The sequence below is a fragment of the Tachysurus vachellii genome, chromosome 12 (genome assembly GCF_030014155.1).
Source record: "Tachysurus vachellii isolate PV-2020 chromosome 12, HZAU_Pvac_v1, whole genome shotgun sequence".
NCBI lineage: Eukaryota > Metazoa > Chordata > Actinopteri > Siluriformes > Bagridae > Tachysurus > Tachysurus vachellii.
Window position 1 is genome coordinate 20,428,669 of NC_083471.1, and position 22,205 is coordinate 20,450,873.

Here is a 22,205-nt window from a genome sequence, read left to right on the forward strand (position 1 = left end):
GTCAGGAACCAATCGATGAAAGCAAAACTACATCTTCATAAACTACGACTTCATTTTGTGTTTACTATTTACAACACATGCGATACATTTTCACGCTTATGCTTTGCACATTTTCTCAGCTGTCATGTTTGCTCAACATATTCCCATTGGTTCCTGACTTCTTTGGACATGCTGTTTAATGCACAAACATGAAAAAAGTGTACAAACCTGCAAATACAGATGAAGTGCTTCATAGTCTCATGGTCAAACTGGTTATTCAGATGACTAGGATTCATGGTGCTTTTAAGTTACAGTGTGGTAAATGGCCACCAAGCTAGAGTATGATTAGAAGCTCTTACAAGCTGATGAGGCTAAACCCACAAAGCCAACATGTGCAAAGCAGATTAATGTAATAACCCATGCTTGTGTGTAATGGAGGAATACAGTTCCTGAACTTGGGCTATAGCTGAAGTCATGTTTAGGTCTTTAATAGTATGTTATTATAGGGCTGGAAAAGAATCAATCATAATTAAGTATGGAAGATTCATTAAGGAAACACACTAAAATGGATAGGCAAGTTCATACTTCCTGTCTGAAAGTATTCAATCATCTGACATAAATTAAGTTAAGAGTGAGACATTATATAATTCTCTTTGCTCGTTGGATTGCTTATGGGGTGGAACGTAGTCAGATTTCTGTCCTAGACTCATTTAATTTGAAAAGGAAAAAGTTTCATAAATTTAAGATGTTGAAATGAGGTACAAATTATCCAGCTTGGAAAAAAAGAAATTAACAAAGGATTAGCTGACGCCTATGTTAATAACATTACAGCAACCCTTTGACTCCATGTTTTTAAATGCAAATCAGTAGGTCCAGAGAAAAAAAAAACACAGATTATGTTATTACTTATCTCTTGTGTCTAAATGTGTGACAGCTGTGGGACTCATTTTCAGGGCACCTTCTAAACACATACATGAAGAGTTAGTAATGAGGGTAGAACAGGGAGTACAGCATGTGTAATTGATACATTTGGCTCAATTTAATCAGAGGTGACAGAGGATTTCCAAAAAAAGAGAGTTAAGTAAATTGTCATGCTGTGTGGAATTTCCCTTGACGTTCAACAGACCAAAATAATATTTTCCATAAGATTCTTTTCACCCAAGTACCCTCAGGAAAAATATTCAATGTACTGTAAGTGCTGATTTTTTAGAAATCACTGTATTATTTAAAGTTGCCATCTGCCTAGCTATTGAGCTCAATTTTATTCTCCTGAACTGTAACAAAAGGTTTTCACACGTCTGTCCCTCCTTGAAATACCCCAGACTTCTTCATGGAATTTTAACTTTTCTTTTAGGATCATCCAGCCGAGTCATTTGTTTGTAAATTGTGGATGAAGCTGGGTTTTATGATGGATGTCAAACATTTTCCAACAAAGGGATTCTGAAAACATTTAATCAATAACGACTGAAATGATCCGCTGTAACACATTCCAAGGTGGAACAGAAAATGACAGCAACGTTTAATGATAATTAGGATTCGGTTAGTATCAAATTTGTTAGACGTAAGGGATAGAATAGCAGAGAGTTAGTCCTCAGGGCAGTGCGATGTATTGGATTTCTTTTATTATATTCCAGGCATTAAACACTGCCTCTCCTCTCAGCTGTACAAACAGATAGTAAATCTGAACTTGAGCACAGCTCAGAGATAAATCATTATTGAACATGTTGGACAGTACAAAGTTAGGGGAGCGCCACAGGAAACACCTTTTGTCGTGCACTTGATAAAATTGTGCTTATTTTGCTGGGTTTCAGTCTCTCAGGTCCTTAACAGTTCTTGGTTATGGTTGCCTTGTGATTTATTAGTTTTAAAGACTTTTTTTTTTTTTAGTGTAGTAGTACTAGTGTTGTAGGAGAACATTGATTTGACCACTCTCAAATCATTTGCAGTTGCCATAACGTTAGAGGAAAAATGTCCACGTGGAAGAAAGGTTAAATGTAAAATACAGTTTAAACATCTGCTTGAGGTAGGAGGATTTATGAGGAACTTTGGCCTTCTCATGCTAGTGGTCATCTGTCCAAAGCAAGCAGCTCTCTCCAAATCCTGTTTATTCTGTGCTTTCATGCAAGAGTGAGCAAGAGAGAGAGAGAGAGAGAGAGAGAGAGAGAGAGAGGAAGTAGACAGCAAGGATCTGAGCATCATCCAACTCAACACACAAAATAATACATTTGTAACTAAACATACTTTACAATGTCTCATGAATGCATTTGAGAAGAGAGTGAAGAGCCACGGTCCTCACCAAACTTCTCATGCTCTCCGCCATCACACAAGTTTTTTTTTTGTTTTTTTTTTTTTGTTTTTTTTTATCAGGAAGACAAATGTCTCCTATATCACTTCCAGAATGTTTGCAGATCTCGGCTCTTGCCATCTCTTTACTTTTATGAACTGTTAGACTAGATTGTGACAAATTGAGCCGTCCAGCTGAAGTGTTTTTGATGCATTTGCCAGTATGCAGCTGAATGGAACATATTAGAGATGCCAAAGCATTTGCTGAATAAATTGTTTGAAAGATTATTACAGGAGGTAAAGGGTCCCATGAATCTGTCTTGTCCGTAAGCATCCCCTCACACTAATGTGTTGTTTATACCGCTGTAAACACATTCAGAGATAGTTCATAGATCCTCTGGCTCCAGTGACAAGCCGTTTACCCCCAGCAGAGACTTGTAATTCTTTGTGGTGGGTCCATTATTAGGACAAAGTCTTATTTTTATCAGGATTTATTTTAAGGTCACCAGAGTATTTACAGTAATGAAAAGTCTAAGAATTCCACATTGCAAGCTTGAAAGTCATGAACACATTTAACGTTTGCCCTCATGATCACTCAATCCTGTTTAATTGATTAATTCTAATTTAATTAGTATACTAAGTACAAAATCACATATATTCAGTTGCTTATATGTCATTACTTTGATAATAATAATAATAATAATAATAATAATAATAATAATTCATTCATTCAATCATCTTCTACCGCTTATCCGAACTACCTCGGGTCACGGGGAGCCTGTGCCTATCTAAGGCGTCATCGGGCATCAAGGCAGGATACACCCAGGATGGAGTGCCAACCCATCGCAGGACACACACACACACATTCACTCACGCAATCACACACTACGGACAATTTTCCAGAGATGCCAATCAACCTACCATGCATGTCTTTGGACCGGGGGAGGAAACCGGAGTACCCGGAGGAAACCCCCGAGGCACGGGGAGAACATGCGAACCCCGACCCTGGAGGTGTGAGGCGAATGTGCTAACCACTAAGCCACCGTGCCCCCCTTAATAATAATAATAATAATAATAATAATAATAATAATAATAATAATAATAATAATAATGCCCTGCGATGGGTTGGCACTCCGTCCAGGGTGTATCCTGCCTTGATGCCCGATGACGCCTGAGATAGGCACAGGCTCCCCGTGACCCGAGGTAGTTCGGATAAGCGGTAGAAAATGAATGAATGAATGAATGAATAATAATAATAATAATGCTATAGTCAGTAATGTCTTTATTTTTGTATAGCACTTTGTATATATATTTTCTTATATATGAATATATATGTAAACATGTAATGGAATTGTTGTTAATTCAGCTCTAGCCGCCATGTAGATTTTTTTGATTAAACTATGAAAAGTATTGTTTATTTATGGGAACAAAGCAACTCTACTTATGTGTATTATTTAGTTCAGTGTGTTTAACTCCTTTATGTGGTATGTTTAGGCAGGTGAGGACACAGTAATCACACTTGCAAATTAAAACTTGAGGTGGTGTTGGGCCAATTTCAGGCTTTAAAAATGGTCACTGGATCGACCCAATTGCAGAAAGTGAACCAAATATACTATGTATTGTGGGATGCAGTAGGAATTTTATTGACATGTAAGCTGATTAAGATTAATGCCCAACTCCCCATTCAAAGAGGATGGTCAGTTTTGCTCTTTTGGAACCCAGATGTCTGTGCTATTATTGGGATTTTGCTTTTGAAGCTGCTGTGTCTCAATTATTTTGTTATTTTTAATCTTTAATCTTTGTCATTTTGACATTTTAGTATGTTGTATCCAGTTTGCGACACAACCTTGAATACACATTTCATCTAGACATAATGACTTGCCATTCCCAGCCCTCCGATTAGTCCACATTAATGAAATATTTCAATCTTCACATTTATCCCATAGAGGAATTGAAATTCACAAATCACAAAGTTATTTCCTGTTGCTTTTTCATTTAAGAAACCTAAGATAAATCAGGATCTATGTCCTATGACCTAGGATCTATGTAAATCAGTATGTGATCATTTGATCACTATCTGCTACCACTGTGTAATAACTAAGGCTTAATACCTACAAATGAGCCTTAATGAAGGGTAGTTCATTTTGAAAAGGAAATAGATTATGTTTATGTGTTGCATAGGAGGATATTTTATGCACTCATAGCGTGATTTTCAGTGTTTCTCTTGCTACTGGATGGGGGTAACCCCATTTACGCACCTCCTCAGCACCTGTGTTTACATTGGGGCCTCGGCCTCCATGACCTAGCAACTCAAACTGAAGATGAAGTGGGTTCCCAGTCTTCAAATATGTGCTGCCCCTGCACTTTCACCACTACGCGTCCTCTAAGACTTCCATTATGAGCATTGGCCAGAGAAGGGTATAAATTACATTCCTCCCTCAAATTTAAGTTTATTTTAACATGCAAGGGGGTAAGAAAGTGGAGAGCCTGCGCAATATTACTACAGTGTATAGGTACGGAGTAAGAATTTTATGATTGATTTTACAGTTTACTGACTGATATAATAAATCCCTGTGAAGGTGTAACACTTAATTTTGCTCAAAATTATTAGTCCACAGGCAGGCAAAATTACTACAGGTATAACTGTAACTATAGAGGTCAAAACGAGAAGGGAGAACTGGCAAATCAAAAACAAGGAAATACCAGGAGAATAGGAAACACAGGAAACCAAGAAGATTTGGCTCAAGACACAGTAACACAAACAGACACAAACAAATGGGTATGCATCAGACTAATAAGACATAATGTTAACTGGTAATGAAAAATACAACCTCTCATTTGTTCCAATAGGCCATTTTTTCTCAATATACTCTGTTATCAATACAATAGTATGATGTTTAAAAGGGGTCATAGATTTAGGATGAACACTGCCCAATTCGCACCAATCTTTTATCTTTAGATATTGTCTAAAGTTTAAATCATTTTATTTGAGGCTGGTGTTGGATAGCTGTAAGAGTTTAGCTGTTTTATATACTGTATGTTTAGATTGTGTTCCAGCTAAAAGAGAATGGTCTGACATCTCTGTAAATACATACTTGTGCATGTTTATGGGTTGGCTGTTTCATTCATCTAAAAAAGAAGAGGATGTGCTTCTCTGTCCAGTCTAGTTCTATTTAGCCTTTAATATATTCATAAATTATATCTACTTTTATTTTTTACATTTCATTTTCTAATATAAATGTGGCCAACATCTGTCCAGAATATTTTGTGCATGACTGTAGCAAAAAGTTACATTATACAAAAATAGTACATCTGAGACATCTCACTCTTGTGTGCGAAAACAAAGCATTTTCCTCACAACAATTTTGGAATTCAAAACATCTGGAACACCGACTGTTTGAGCTAAGGACTTTTGACAGGACCAATATATTTCATGACAGGGGTTGGATACTGATATTAAAGTGTAACACACACTATTGGATTTGGTTTACAGCTGGAACCTTTCACTTTGCAGGAATGAAAAGCATCTATTCATTCAGAATTACAGTGACATTTGTCGTGTGAGGCCTTATGGTTTCTCTCGCTTTTGTCATTTACATTCTTTGGACTGTTCACTGCTCCAATAATGTACATTTTTAGGCTTCTCTTCATTATTGTGATAATTACACACGAGAGTAAAGCATAAAAGACCATCTGAAATCCATTAGGAGCAAGAATTTCTTTTATTGCACTTAACTGTGATTAATTACTTCCTTGATGTATCCCTACTTTAAAAAGTGACTGTGTGCACAGGTTCAAGCATTCAAGAGGCACAAATAAAAGATCATCTAAGAATTTAAACTTTACACTTTTTTTAGAACAAGGACAGATACCCAAGACATGCACATACAGTACACACCTTGTAATCTCAGTTTGACATCATGCAGCTGAGTGGCATGTCTTAAATCCAAAACACCCTGAAATTGGATGTAAATAACAAGGCCCACGGTGTGCATCAACACCATATTTCAAGGCCACTTAGGCTTGTCCTCTAAGGACCATTTATCATACCCCTATAAAAATAGTGATGGATTCAGATGCTCTGAGACCACATGACCACGCAGCAGAGTCCAAGACAAACTATTTCCCCCAGACCTGTACTCCTAGGAGTCCTTCCTTTCACTATATAAAAGCTATATAAAAATACATATGTTTGCCTATATTTTTATTATTCAGTAAAATCACATACTTTGCAGTTTCCTTGTTCAGTTCTCAAAAAGTTCTCATACAAAACCGCCCATGTTAATGGATGGAATCATAATCTAACACAATGGAGCAAACAGTTATCTCCATCTCCATCTTCACCACACATACTGTAGCTGCCAGAAAGTAACAAGCTTTAAAGGTATGCCGGATATGAGGAGCAGTGTTGTCGGATTTTGTTGGACGGTAATAATGTTTTCTCAGAAGCTTCCCTCCCACCCGTTAAATACGTTTGCGGCATCTGGCAAGTGAATAAATGTGTACTTTCCAATTTGCTATGTAAAATTGTAATTAAGGCACATCTGTTTGCCACTTGCCCAGAAATCCAAACACTGCACAAATGTGAGATTATTTAGTTTCATCACAAGCAAGAATAAGATACCTCTCTATGGGTATATAGCTTTTAGGAAATATAACAACTCATGTGAAATGTGGAATGTAGTAGCTTTGTCCATGTAATTCTTGTGTTGCAGTTGAGATTACACATACATACATATATCCTCGAAGTACTCCTTCCACCACCCGAGGATGTCCCCACTTGAAGTCAGCAGATTCCCACTCCCACTGTACCAGGCTCGATAGGACTCCTTCTTCAGCTTGACGGCATCCCTTACTTCCGGGGTCCACCACCAGGTTCTGGGATTGCCGCCACAACAGGCACCCGAGACCTTACAGCCACAGATCAACCACAAAGTTGACCATCGACCTTCGACCTAGAGTGTCCTGGTGCCACGTGTACTGACGGACACCCTTATGCTTGAACATGGTGTTCGTTATGGACAAATTGTGACAAGCACAGAAGTCCAATAACAAAACACCACTCGGGTTCAGGTCTGGGGGGGCCGTTCCTCCCAATCATGCCCCTCCAGGTGTCACTGTCGCTGCCCACGTGAGCGTTGAAGTCCTCCAGTAGAACGACGGAGTCCCCAGTCGGAGCACTTTCCAGCACCCCTCCCAAAGACGCCAAGAAGGTCAGGTACTCTACACTGCCATTTGGCCCGTAAGCGCAAATAACAGTGAGAGACCTATGCCCGACCTGAAGGCGCAGGGAAACGACCCTCTCATTTACTGGGGTGAATTCCAACACATGGCTGCTGAGCTGGGTGGCTATGAGCAAGCTCACACCAGCCCGCCGCCTCTCACTGCGGGCAACTCCAGAGTAGTAGAGAGTCCAGCCTCTCTCGAGGAGTCGGGTTCCAGAGCCCAAGCTGTGCGTGAAGGCGAGCCTAACTATCCCTTGTCGGTATCTCTCAACCTCCCGCACCAGCTCAGGCTCCTTCCCCCCCAGCGAGGTGACATTCCATGTCCCTAGAGCCAGATTCCGTGTCCGGGGATTGGGTCGCCGAGGCCCCCGCCTTCGACTGCCACCCAATCCACATTGCACCGGCCCCTTACGGTTCCTCCTGCAGGTGGTATGCCCAAAGGAGATCGGCCCCACTTCGCTCCTTCCGGCTGAGCCGCGCCCACCAGGCGCTCGCATGCGAGCCCCAACCCCGGGCCTGGCTCCAGGGTGGGGCACCGGTTGCGCCATACCGGGCACCATACCGGTCACAGACCTTGTTTTCTTCTTCCTCATAAGGGGTATTGAACCGCTCTTTGTCTGGCCCGTCACCAGACACATTTTTTATTATCCATTTACAGTTATGTGTAATGTGCATGAAAAAGGTTATAAATTACTTTTGTTATTCCAATTATAAACAGCTGTTTATTCTACAACTGAAAACTTACAATCCTGTTACAAATTGCTGACACTGGAGACTCCTTCCAAGGTCACTGAACAGCTTCTCCTCACAGAAACCGTCACAATATCAACAACTACACACATTTTTAATCTGTTTATATGGAGGGTCCACCATACAGGTACTGGTGTAATTTGTTACTATAGAAAAATGGCAATGTGTTTTAACAACTCCCTTCTAAGTAAATTACAGCAGGCAGGACTACTGTTATAGAAAATTCATCAACAACCCCTGACTATTCAAAAAAGAGAATTCAGCAGTGCTACAAAAAAATAAAAAAATTAAAAAAGGATTAGGAATGTCCATGTGCTTGTTAATGATCGTGTGATTTAAGTACATAATGTAACTAACTCAACAGAGCCATCACTGATGATCACGTTGGCATGAACACAAATCTAACTTCACTAGCTAATAAGTCTTTTTCCTGTCATTTTGTTTAGCTCACAGCTCTCTAATTGATTGATAAAAACCCCAAAACCTTTTGGCAATTTTATGATATCATCTAGATGGTTGATATTAATTGATATGATGTTTCTGCTCTATCAGTGTAAATTGTTCCAGTGTTCCATTGTTAAACATTGTTTTGGTCTGGAAATGCCTTGCACAGCTGCATCAGTGGTGTCCAACTAATCACTCTCATAAAACCTTTGTATAGCCCTCTATAATTAGGCAGGATTAGGGCTGTGTCCACAAAACACCAGCCCAATGTGATTCCTAAGGATATGCGGTACTTTATTACCCGACGTAGATAGAAAACTTTAACCTTTTACTGGGCCAAAATATAAGCTTAGTTGTCACAGAAAACACAGATTCAAATGCTTAGTGAACTTTGAAAAGTTTGCTTTGAAAAGTTATTATTACAAGGGTGGAGCTTTAATATAGAACTGCTGTTAGTGATTTAAAAGTAATGGATATCATTTGGAGGTATAATTCCCCCATAACTACACCAATCTTATTCTGACCACGATCACTATCAACCTATTCTCGATTTTGATAGTATTTCTCAATACTGTTAAACAGAGAGACAAAATAATCACTGTTCTAAGCCTTTTCCAGGCAGGTTTGCTATCAATACAGAGATCTTCTTGCCGTATATCGTGTAAGGAATTTGAAATCATAAGGAATCATATGGGCTGGGTATGCTATATAATTATATCATGATAAACTGTTGTGTCAAAACACTGCATTGTAAGTGTTAACTTTTAGGAGAAAAATACTTGTTACTCTGAAGATTTTGTTCTTATTAGCAAAAGCTCATGATAGATAGTCAGTATAATGTAAGTGTATATACAAGAATATGATTCATTTTTATTACACAGTATTGTTGGTACAGCAACAGTGGACATTCAAGACAGTGCTGTTGAATGTTGATTTGGTAAAGGGCAGATGATTAATTTTCTATAACAGCATGACTCAGACAGTAGTACCAACTGAAAGGTTAATATTAATGCACTATGCTATCATCTGCTGTAACAAGTAACTTATAGTACACAGGGTGGATTTTTCTGTAAGGCAATGTATAGTGTTTATGGAAAGAGTCTCCAGGGTCAGCAATTTGTAACAGTGACACAGGTGTGATTTCACAGTAACATGACAAACCACATATTCAAGAGAATAATAGTGGCTGGTAATGGAATTAGCCTTCTGTTTATAGCTGCAATGATACGAGTGAAAACAGGAACTTCATTTGATGCCCAATTAAATGTAAATATAAAGAAATAAAAAGTATGACATTTAGCAATAAAAATTGATTGTTGCCAAATGTAGTAATATAAGACAAAATGTTTTAAAATGTGGTGTTACAGGACCATGATCAGTTTTGGTTTGATAAATGTAACTGAACTTTGTGTCAGCTGATCCTGTGGTTATTTTCCTACAGCACATCCCTAGAATTTTATTCCTTACTCGATTGCGTGTATGATCATTTACATACCTCAGCATAGATATTGTTAAGACATGATTCAAATATTTATAACAAAAATATGTGTAAAAATAGATGTGTAATCAGTTAGTCAGTCATTTTGAGTTTTACTTTAGTGTTTCTGTCTAGCAAGGTGCTTGGTCTTGCTAATTTTACAGTACTTGGCATCCAGCTGCAGATTAGGTCGTTCAAGCTGCCAAGTAGGATGAGCAAAACAAATGGCATGTGTGTGTTACATTTACTTAGAGCTGCACCAACGCGCACACACACACACACACACACACACACACACTTTTTTCATTATCCAGAATAAACAGAAGAGGCTCCAATCACATCATGGTCTGCTAAATCCTTTCTGAGTAACGAGGCATGTTTGCAAAAGGTCTCTTACCTGTCCGTCTCTGACCTGAATTGAGCAACAAGTGATGACTTAAAGGAGGTCCATTAGGAATATTAGATCTTCTGACCTGTGCAAGTGCATGACTTTTGACTTCATGGCTATTTGTATAGGTCAAAGCCATTATGTCTTTATTCCTGTTCAGGAGAAAACAGCTAATGTGAAAAACAGACCATTTAAAGTGACCTGTTCTGCCAGTATTCCATATATCACTGTGAGTATGGGGAGGTGATTGTCTTCCACCATCATAACTGAGCTTCTTAGAAGAATGTTAAATTAACCATTGAATGTCAAACTGTATGTGCTTTGCTGTATGTGCTTTGATCATTTAAAATAAATCTTAATTACTTTTCAGAATATTAGTGTAATATTAATTAAAGAAAAGTTTCTGTAAAAGTTTCTGTAAAACGTGCTGTAAATCTTGTGTGTGTGTATGTGTGTGAGGGAGAGAGAAAGAGAGAGAGAGTGAGTGAGATGACCTGGGTCAGTTGCAGTAAACAGAGAATGCGGTGTAATATAATCCGTACTGTATATGTTCACCAGGTAAGGATCGGTCACGCTGTACCCAAGCTACCCTTTTCACCTCTCCGTGCACCTCACAGAACAGTGCGTAAACCAGAGCAAGTTCTCAAATACCTGTTTACTGGCAAGCAGATGATTCTGCAGACATAATGCAGACACTATGAAAGTTGAGCAAAGTGAAGGTTGGAGGAATGACAGGTGCTATTGCTGGTACTGCACTGTGAAAGGTGCAAGATGAGTGCCAGTGTTTTGTCAGGTGCCACAGATCCTGCAGCATGCCAAAACTTTGCTTCCATGGCAGGGAATCCAATCATGCTGAAAAAGCAACATTCAACATGAGATAGAGGTGAAATGCAGGAGAGAAAGTAAATTCATGCAATAGCATTTCCCACTGTGATTAATTACCTCTAAAATCCTGTTATTGGACCGAAATCACTCGCTGGGACTGCGCACATTTTGCAATTCATAAATCACTCCTTGTTTTGTGGGTTACTCGGTTTTGATTTAATGCCATTTGGCTGCATTTATTTTTTCCGTTCCATGTTGAAGTACTTAGGGGTTTAATATATTTTAAAAGATTAGACTCTTCATGCGGCAGGTTCAGGCCATGCATCTATGTAAATTTGTACTTCAGCACCGTCTAGTTCTTTCTTTTAATTTTCTTTGTGTTAATGTGCCTTATTGTGCCTTGCTACATCCTGCTGTCTTAGTGAAAGTAGCAAGTTAATTTAATATTCGATCAGCTTTTGTTACCTCAGAAACAGGTGGATAGATGTGATGACTGCTATAAGAAATGTATTTTTATAAAAAAGCGCACAGCGTTTGTGTGTTTAATTAAAGAAAACTGTCGAGAGAACATTTTAGGCATTAAAGACCTTTTAAAAGGAACATTTCAAATGCTTTCTTTGTTGACTTTTCCAGGACCCTGGCAAGTGCAGGAAAAGAACTCAAAGACAACTTCCTGAGAGCCCTGGCCGAGCGTGAAGAGGCCAACCGCAGTGGGAAAAATCATGTGAGTACATTATTACAGCACTGTGTTCACTACCTAAAGGGGATTCCCCCGAAAATATTTAGCCAATTCCATCGGGACAAGAACAAAATCTACACTGTGTTAAGCAGGGGAAAGCACACACACACTCACACACAAACACACACACACGTTTTTCAATCCCACATCACACCATTAGCCATAGCAGTTAAGTTTACACGCACAATTAAAAACTATCTTGCACAAAGATCAGAGAAAAGTCTTTTAGTCTGATTGTATGGTGGACATACATTTCTGTTTGCAAATTTGCCACATCATTCAGTTTAATTACAGTAAACAGAGGCTTGAATTTTATGTAATGGGAAGGTTTATTTTCTCATGACTTCTTGGTCAATGGTTGTTGTCAGAATTTTTAATCAATCGTTTTTTTTACTGCTGCAAATGTAGTATAATATTTTAATAATATTTTAATAATGTTTGGTTGAATTCCTTCAATGTCTTAATAATCCGGCCAGTTGCACAGCCAAAAATATATATTAATAATTTTGAGACAAGTAGTGGCAAGAAGAACAGAATACAACAATAGGCACAAAGTGAAAGTCGTCGACTCTTCATATTGGTACCACATGGTATATCCAACATTAAAGCAATATTCTTGTACAGTAGTACAACATAATACAACATGAAAACTACATTGGCAGAATATATTCCTTTCATCATTCATCATATTCATAATCTCTAAGTCAAGATTTTCCCAATGATTAAAAAGATTTAATGCTTATTTCAGTAATTCATTTCCATTTACATTTACAGCAGTAAATGAGATCACTGCTACATAGGACACTATCAACCTATAACTCTGTTCAGAGTTATACATGCAAAAAAATAATAATAATCATTTCTTCAACTGAAAACCTGCTGTCCCTATTTTTTTTTTATTTATTTATTATTTTATTTGATTTTTATTTATTCATTTATTTATTTATTTATTTATTTATTTATTTATTTATTTATTTATTTATGGGGGGGTTAAGACCTCTTGCTTTACTGTCAAGTTCTCTCAGTCTCTTTTCTTAAACACTAATCAGTAAATACACACTCATCAGTAAATACAAATTAATCAATATGCATATTTAAAACATAATATATATGTGTGTGTGTGTCTGTGTGTGTGTGTGTGTGTGTGTGTGTGTGTATGTGGTGTGGTAGTTTGTCACAGGTTCAGGATTAAAATAACCTGTCTGTTGCTTTGAACTTTTACACAAGGTTACATGTTTATCATCACTGCTTGTCACATGCATCAACTAGTGACAATATTACATGTTTCTAATGAAACAAGAGCCGTGCACCACGAGGGAAATGAATAAATGACGAACCGGAGACAGGCATACATATCCCCTCAATTTGTCGGGTCTTATATGACCCTTTTGCATTTGCAATTATAAGATCACAAGAGGTGCGGCAGGCAAGTGTAGACAGAGTCCCTGACCAGATTTTTCCCCCAAAATGTTGATTCTGTAAACAATACTACACTACCACTTCAATTTTAACATTATAAGCCGGTGTTACCGAGGTTGGTATAAAAGTCTTAGTTACAGCTTGTTCATTTAGGCAAATATTCAAAGAAACCTCTGTAACACTGTAAAAAAAAAAAGCTGGTAATTCACAAGCTGTGAATCAAGCACTGTCTGGTATAGCGCTTCCTGTGTTTAGAACTGAGGAGAAGAAAAACATCAGAACAAAACACCGTTGTGTATTACCAACAATATTATGCCAGCATGACCCCCTGACCCCTTTTTGCATTTTGTTCTCCGACTAAAGTGCTTCCTCTGATAAAATATGGCATTTGGAAAAATGTTTATTTTTTCTTAGACCCCTTACATCCAACCCTATTTAAAATCAAGCCAACATTTGAGAACGTAATAACATTCCCTAAAATAAATTCAAGCAAAACTATATACACTCATATTTAAAGCTTCTAAATCATCTGATATGCATTCACGTTATAGATTATTTTTTTTATAAAATTGCATTACTTAACATATATTTGCAAATAGGTGTCACGTGTGTCATTTTTCTCATTTCCTACACACCTATGCAGATATACTGGCGCCAGCAGGCTTTAAATAATGTAAATTGAGCAGATCAGTCAAACATGATTATAGAAGAAAGCCTGAATTATCCCCACTGCTCTCATTTTCTGTGTTGGTATTCTTCCTCAACATCCTACCTTGGCATAATATAAGGATTGTACCTCCTTTAGACCGGATAAAAATAGTGCTCTCTGAATCACATTACAAAAAAGAATCACATTACAAAAAAAGGTTAATCTTTGATGAAGCAGAATATTAAGACCACCCACTTGTGTAAACTATACTGTAAAGAAGTCTATCTGAGCCCTCAGGATTGCCTGATCAAACATGTTCTCTCAGCACATAGCGCAGTCCTGTTCACTATCACTAACACGCTGTGTGAATGATTAACCATTTTCTGACTGAAGTAATGTGATTTTCCATGTGTGAGAACTGGAGTGTAACATTTGGTATAGGCTGCTAAGTCATTAAAAACAATCTACTCACACAAATCACTTTGAAAGACCACACAGCTGTAATACACGCACTTTCTTTTATGTCTCCTCTCATTTGGAACACAGCCCAATTATTTTACAATAGACCTGAGTCAGATAAATGACTTGTTAATAATCTGTGACAGCTTTAAAAATAGTAATAAAACTATTTATTTGTCTAGCCTACAGGCAAGACCTGAAACACTGATCCCATCAAACAAAATTAAACAATAGAAGCTACAAAAATGCTAGTGTCATTACGTGTCTTTGCCAGCATCCTTCAGAAAAGGGTGTGTTGGAAGGAGCGACCCGACCCTTCCAAGCCTTTTTTTTTTTATGTTATCTGTGCCATCAGCTGAGCTCATAAAGCCTTGAGCTCGTACGCATTGTGCTTCTCCTCCCCCGGCCCTGTTGCGAAAGTCGCACCGCTGCCAAAAGTCACACACAAACAAAAGGTGCACCTGGGCAGCTTTGGCATTATTTACTCTGGGTAAGAAGTTAAGTTTATCAAATCCAGGTCACACCTGTGCTAAGGTGCCTCAGGGGCTCCTTTGTTTGGGAGGTACGCATTTGAAACCAAAGGTGTTCTAACCCCCACCTCACCCTTCACCGCACACCACCCTCCTATTTGTTTTTTTTCCCTCTGTGATATGATGCAAGTGATATGATGATGTCAAAAAGGATGCCCTGTTTGTTTTCTGCCAGCAAAATTTGAAGGAACAGCTCTAGCATGGTTTCGGGATTCATACAAATTGCCTGAAGGTCAGATTAGGATGACGGTATTGCTTGTAGTTTCTTTTAACATATTTCCAATCATGAAATCAAATTAAACAGCTCACACGTCACAGAATTCCTATGAATGTTGTGAGGGGCAGGAATTTAGTATATAACTTTACTTTAGCCCATACATCGATTTATTAACACGTCTCTAACCCCACATTTGAAGTCTTTTGGAAACCACATCCATACATTCCATGTGTAGCTGTTTCAAAACCACAAAGCTCCTAAAAATTTATGTTCAGAATGTCAGCACAACATAAATACTGCACACATATGGTTGTTAGAATTTAATACTGTGTCAGGACTTAAAACAGTAACACCCACAGTCACGTGTATTGTGGCTGGCGTCAAGGATTTCATCTCTGAACATATTGTTAGCAAATGTGTTTAAGACGTTTTTCTTGCAAGACAAGACCATGTAAGACCAGAATCTTTCTAAACTAAAAAATAATAAGAACTACTGACTATTTTTCCATAGCGCTTGCAATCATCAGCCATATAATTTGGTGCCTCATTTACCTTTTGTGGTTGCTAATTAACAGTACACCCTACAGTATATATATATAACCTCAGAGCCGATAATGTCCTATCGACCAGTACAAGTCCATTAGAGTTACTAATAATCTTCTAATTATTTGTAGACATTGTTCCCTTAAAGTAAATATTACCATGGTAATTAATTGAGATAGGACACTTGCTTTGCTCAGCTTGTGAATGTGTTTTTATTTGATATCTGATCAAACTTTCATTAGCATGCAAAGGAATAACTGAGAAGTGTTTTCTTGAGAAAACAGACAAAAAATGATTTCTTCTTTTCACTAATTCTCGAAGATTTTTATTTTTGTTGATTTTATTTTAATCTGTTTTAATAAATATATTGCCACAATATTCGTCTGAATGCTTTCCTGAATATAAACTGAATTTTACCTGTTATATCAATGGGACTTCCTGTACAAAGCAGGTGCTTGTCTTTGGTCTGTGGACCCATCATGGTGTATATTGATAAGCCTTGATCACGTATAGATAATAAGGTGGTCAGTCATGCAGTCCACAGACCACATTTAGTATAGAAATAAGAGTGGAATTCCCAGCCAGATCAGTTTACAGTCAGTGTGTGAGTCGGTCAGTCAGCCCTTTGTCCCCGTCATAGCCGGTAAAATAACAATAGCATGTTGGTTTCAAAGCACTTGACCAAAGGTGAAAGCACCTTCGAAAAAGAGTCATACAGAGCTATCATGTGACCCTGGCTTGAAAACCACACAAAGGACTGGGGGTCGTTTTTTGACCCCCAGTTTAACCTCATTTAAAAAGTGGACAAAGATATCCTTTTGTAAGAGGTGTAAAAATTTGAATATTTCAAGACCTCCTATAAAACAACCTCATGGAATCAATTTTTGTTTTGCAAACACTATCAGCTCCCAATACCGAAGTTTTTCTGTCTTGCCTTTCTTTTGGAAGTCGTCAGAGATAATTACAAATTGATAGAGCTTAATTAAAACACACAGTTTCAAATCCATGATCTGAAATTGAGCCCCGTCCTTTCAGGAAATAAATGAATCGAAAGAGGTTAAACTCATTTGAACCTTCTGGATGCATTTTTAATACAAGTATCTTTCAAACCATTTCCTATGGCTGGTGCTTAGATGCGTTATGGAAGAAATCAAAAATAATTTTACAACTATCACTCTGTTATGACACGTTTGATGTTTTAAAGCCCAGTGAAGGCAGATCCCATTTCTCCACTTTTTTCCCTGCAGATATTTAAGATGATTGGCCCCAGTTGGAAGAAGCAGCTGCCATTAATGAAAAGCTCAGTTCTCGCACCATACCCACCAAATGTGACCCATGAAATGAGCGCTTTTACAGATGTAATAGATGCAAGGTGCAGTTGCATCATCTTGGCCCAGAATTTACGCTAAAAAAAGCAACTAAAATCAATTCAGACAGACTCTGGACATTGCAGTGTGATCTGAACATTGATAAAAGGATGGTAAAAGCATGGAAGATATCCTGTTTAATCATTACATCTAATGGACAGCTGCGACCTTTCTCTAAAATCATCAAAAAAAAGATTGAGCATAGCCTGATCTATTTTTATTCAGCACATATTCAGGCTGAGAGCAATGAAATGTGCCTTATCTGGAACAGCTCAGTGAGAAGTACTTCCTGCTCTGTCAAAAAAAGACAGTTTCCAGTCTTCTGGGCATTAAAATGTATTTTTAAAGTAAGATTGGATGGAACAATATATCATTTTCACTCCCTTTTAGAATTCGGGTAGGACAATATATGGCAAAAATATGTGGACACCTGACTATCACACCCATATGTGGGTGTGCAAAGTAGACTTAAGGATTTTCTTCATTATAATTAATGAGCCAGATCATGTTCCAGCAGGACAGTACTCCTGTGCACTAAGCAAGCTTTATTAAGACATGGTTTTACAAGATTTAATGCCTGCACAGAACTTTTGGGATTAACTGGAACAACAAGCGCATCCCAGGCCTCCTCACCCAACATCAGTACCTGATCTCACTAATGCTTTTGTGGCCGAATGAACACAAATTCCCCACAGCCACACTCCAAAATCTGGTGGAAAGCCTTTCAAGAAATTCAGAGGTTGTTATGCTGCAAACTGCGGACCAAATATGGAATGGGATTTTCAAAAAGCACATTTAAATGTGATGGTCATGTGTTCGCATACTTTTGGCAGTATACTGTAACTAAGCTGAACTAAGCTGTTTTTGCCACACAAGAGGGTTAGAAAATAAAATAATTCTTAATTGGGAACCACTATAATGAGGGATGTGGTAGCCTATTGGCAAAGTCTTTGGCCTACCGATTGGAAGGTTGCGAGTTTGAATCCCAGGTCCACCAAGCTCCCACTTCTGGGTATAGAAATGAGGTATTTTTTTTTAAATATATGTCACTCTGGATAAAGGCATCTGCCAAATGCGGTAAATAATAATAGCATGATACATTCCTTACCATAAGGATTGCTGATCCAAACATTTAATCACTCATTAAATGTAGTTTTAAGTCAGGAATAAGCAAATATTTTCTTTTACAACATTGAGTCTTGGGGGCACGGTGGCTTAGTGGTTAGCACGTTCGCCTCACACCTCCAGGGTCAGGGTTCGATTCCCGCCTCCACCTTGTGTGTGTGGAGTTTGCATGTTCTCCCCGTGCCTCGGGGGTTTCCTCCGGGTACTCCGGTTTCCTCCCCCGGTCCAAAGACATGCATGGTAGGTTGATTGGCATCTCTGGAAAATTGTCCCAGAATTGTGAGTGAATGAGAGTGTGTGTGTGTGCCCTGCAATGGGTTGGCACTCCGTCCAGGGTGTATCCTGCCTTGATGCCCGATGTCGCCTGAGATAGGCACAGGCTCCCCGTGACCCGAGGTAGTTCGGATAAGTGGTAGAAGATGAATGAATGAATGAACATTGAATCTTTGCTTTGAACACAAACAGCTGTGATAAAAAATAATAAAATGTATCTGCTGAGGATGATCCTTGTTTACACCTTTGGAATACCAGCTGCATCATGGAAAACACTCTGCCCTGTTATCCTTGTCCTTTTGATAGGTTCAGTGTGCACCTGTCTTTTTCACTACAACTATGGAATTCCATCTTATCCACTTTCCGACATCATGATATTATGATAGCAACTCCCACCTACAGACCTCATTTTTCAGCATGACATATGACATGTGTTCATGTACGTGTAAGGAACCGTTTAACCTCTGCTCCCTAAAGGATTTCTGGCTCTTCTTTCTAAGGAATGTACACCTGCTCCATAACAGCCAGCAATACAATTTCCAGGCATTTATGTCAAAACCAGTGGTATATATTACATTTTAGAATTTCACCTGAAGTTGGCAGAAATCTTTACTTCCTATACAGCTTAGAGAGTTATATGAATCATTTAGACAAGAGCATTCGTCTTAATTTTCTAATCAACTCTGAAGTTTATACATTTCATCATGAGTGATATCACATCATTGTGTCTATAGAGTTATTGCTGGAACTCTCACGTGAACCCCTCTTGTTGGTCAAGGCTGACTATCCAACTGGGAAATGCAATTACACTTGAGCAGGCTTAGGAGCACATGGAGCACATTCTTTGGAATCCTCTTTGTTTTGTCACCACACAGTGGCCTGCGTTGATGTGTATTATTCCACCTGAGTAAATACTGTACAGCATTTCTCCCACATAGGTCTGAACACGTCTTCGATGAGAGAGTCTTTTTCCACCTCTCTCTTTCTCATTCACACCATTATATTTTTCTCTCTCCTGCTTTTATTCTAACACATCTGAATCTCGAAACTTTTAATATCGTTAGAGCCGAAGGAACGTCTTTGGTACTGTTCACCTAAAATTTTATTGTACTGTGTGAAGACACTTCCTGGTGAATTATTGTTATAGTTTAATGTATGCACCAATGAACTTACCTCATTGTAAAACTTGTGATTTAAAAGGATATGGCATGCCAAATTCCTCACGTAGTTCCACCTCATTGCAATGCATGATTACAGGTGCATAGTTCAACTTCAAGATTTATGAATCTGCTAGAAAGTCAGATAGAATTAAATGAATTACTTTACTCTGAGATCTTGGGCTTCGAATCTCAGGAATTCACAGTTAAATATGATTTCTTTCACACAAATCACAAGCGTTTATGTAAATGTAGTATCCCACACTTCATATCTTATTTTTTGAGGTCTCAAATTGGGTCTGTTTCCAAAAAGTGTGAAAGGATTTGATTTGGTTGAAAACAGATTCCACACAAATTATAAACCCGGTGTAATGTGAAGCAACCATCATAACTCATGCATGACTGATGAAATGAATATATTCTGAATTTGTCTTAAACCTATTAAAGTCATACATTGAGACAGTTGTGCTAACTGATTGCTGGTCATTTAAGAAGTTATTGTTCTTTCCTCAAGTCTGTCACTGAGATAAGTAGTGAAAATATATTATCAAATGTCTTCTGATATCAAAGCTTGCACTGTGTTGGGGAAAATTAGCAGTCACATCTCATTAAAGAAATCCCTGAAAGTTTGTGCTAAAACCAGCCATTATCCTCCACATGTTCTTAAGAGTTAAAATGTCATCACTCTCCTTATCAGCTTCCTGCACCCAGCCACCATCTGGCTGAGCTGATATTGCTGCTTCGTGATGTAAAAGTGCTCCATCTTGTTTAGCTTTACCTCCTGACAAACAAAATCTGCTCATCTTTAATCAGAGGAAAGCCTGGTATCTTTCAGTGCAAACTGACAGCAGCGATAAAAACATTTCCGTTGAATAAGCACAGGCTCAGCTTCAGCCTGAGTGCCACTGCACCTGATGTTAAGTTCATGTTCTGTGCTGAAATAAAAATAAATGTAGTAAATATTTATCTCTGTTCTTCTTCTGGTGTATCTCGCATTAAAACAATGCGAGAGAATACCAGATGTCTACTTCCTTAGAGTTCATTTGTTTACCAGGATAACCAAAAAATGGTCATAAGAAAAATATGCAGACACTCTAATAATTAAGAGTTATTTAGTTTAATGTAAAACTGATGAAATCCTGTCTATTGATGGCTACAATCACAGAATAATTTCTAACTGCAAACTATTTTGAATGGGTTTATGATGTGAATGATGTTACCTACAAGAAAGAGAAAAAAGAGGAAAAAGAAGATCTGTCCAGGATTTAATTCCAGGTTATTACAGAATATGCCATAGCCAGGAAAGTGTTGTAAAAACACTGAACCTTCAGGAGCACAGCACACCAGCACAACTACCTTGTTAATCGTTGGCAGTCTGGGGGGAGCTTCTTACAGGAGTCGCAGGCCAACCTAAACAGTGTCATGTTTGAACACCTATTTCCACTGGGAAGAAGGAAAAAAGAACTGCAGCACGTTAATCAGAATCTCGCAAACAAGCAGGCCTTTGATAACAGCCCATGCTGTCCATTTATCTTTCTTCTCTGAAGGGTGTGCTGGCTTATGTCACCCACTTTGATCCTGGATTTTTGGAACATGATGTCGGATATATCTCCTCTGCAGTTCTGCCTCTAAAAACAGACCTTTAGTTTGGAATCCATTGCGAAATCTACTTGAGAAATTGTAAGCCCTGATACTTCCCACTTTAAGTGCTGTAAGTTCTGTGTGATATATACACATTTTTTTGGTTGGAGTAACAGGTTTATATTTGTGGTCCTAACCAAAAAACAATTAATCTCAGCAGCTAATCTTAACAGACTTTGTTCAAAAAAAATTTTCCAGGCCTTTCTCAGTGATGCCTTGCCATGACTTTATAGGAGTTCCCAGAAACGTTTTTTGAACACTTCTCTTTAATATTTTGATCAAACTTCTTCAGCTTGATTTGACTGGACAATATATTTTTGCAGACAAGTCCTTTTTTCTTATCATTGTGACTAAGGAGATATATATCCAGTACTAAGTATCAGGATTAAGGTTGATACACAGCCATCAAGATCACAGTGTTCTTCTTTGGAAACAATAAGCCTGCCAGGACTTCTTCATGGATCAGAGATATGGACACTGCTCGAGTCAGACGCAACAGGTTTTACCAAATGCAATGTTTATGAAGAACCTCAGAAGTTTCCCTCCTCCTTTAAAACTAGCCCACAACACTATGATGTAAATAGAAACCTACGATTGAAGATTGAAAAAGAGGCAAGAGACAGGGATTTCAATGTTTCAGCCAGATTTGCCAGCCAGCTACCATATATGCTTCTCTGGAAGCCAACATAGTGAAAAGTGCAGCAATGAGTACCAA

The 22,205-nt window shown here is 38.2% G+C and overlaps 1 protein-coding gene across 1 annotated transcript in view; it reads left to right on the top strand.

Moving 5' to 3' along the window:
• The window catches only part of cfap299 (cilia and flagella associated protein 299), a 53,471-nt gene that overhangs the window by 8,979 nt on the left and 22,287 nt on the right, over positions 1-22,205 (top strand). The window contains exon 3 of the mRNA XM_060883511.1: positions 12,005-12,095. Within this exon, the coding sequence (XP_060739494.1) occupies positions 12,005-12,095 (91 nt within the window). The remainder of the gene's footprint in view (positions 1-12,004; positions 12,096-22,205) is intronic.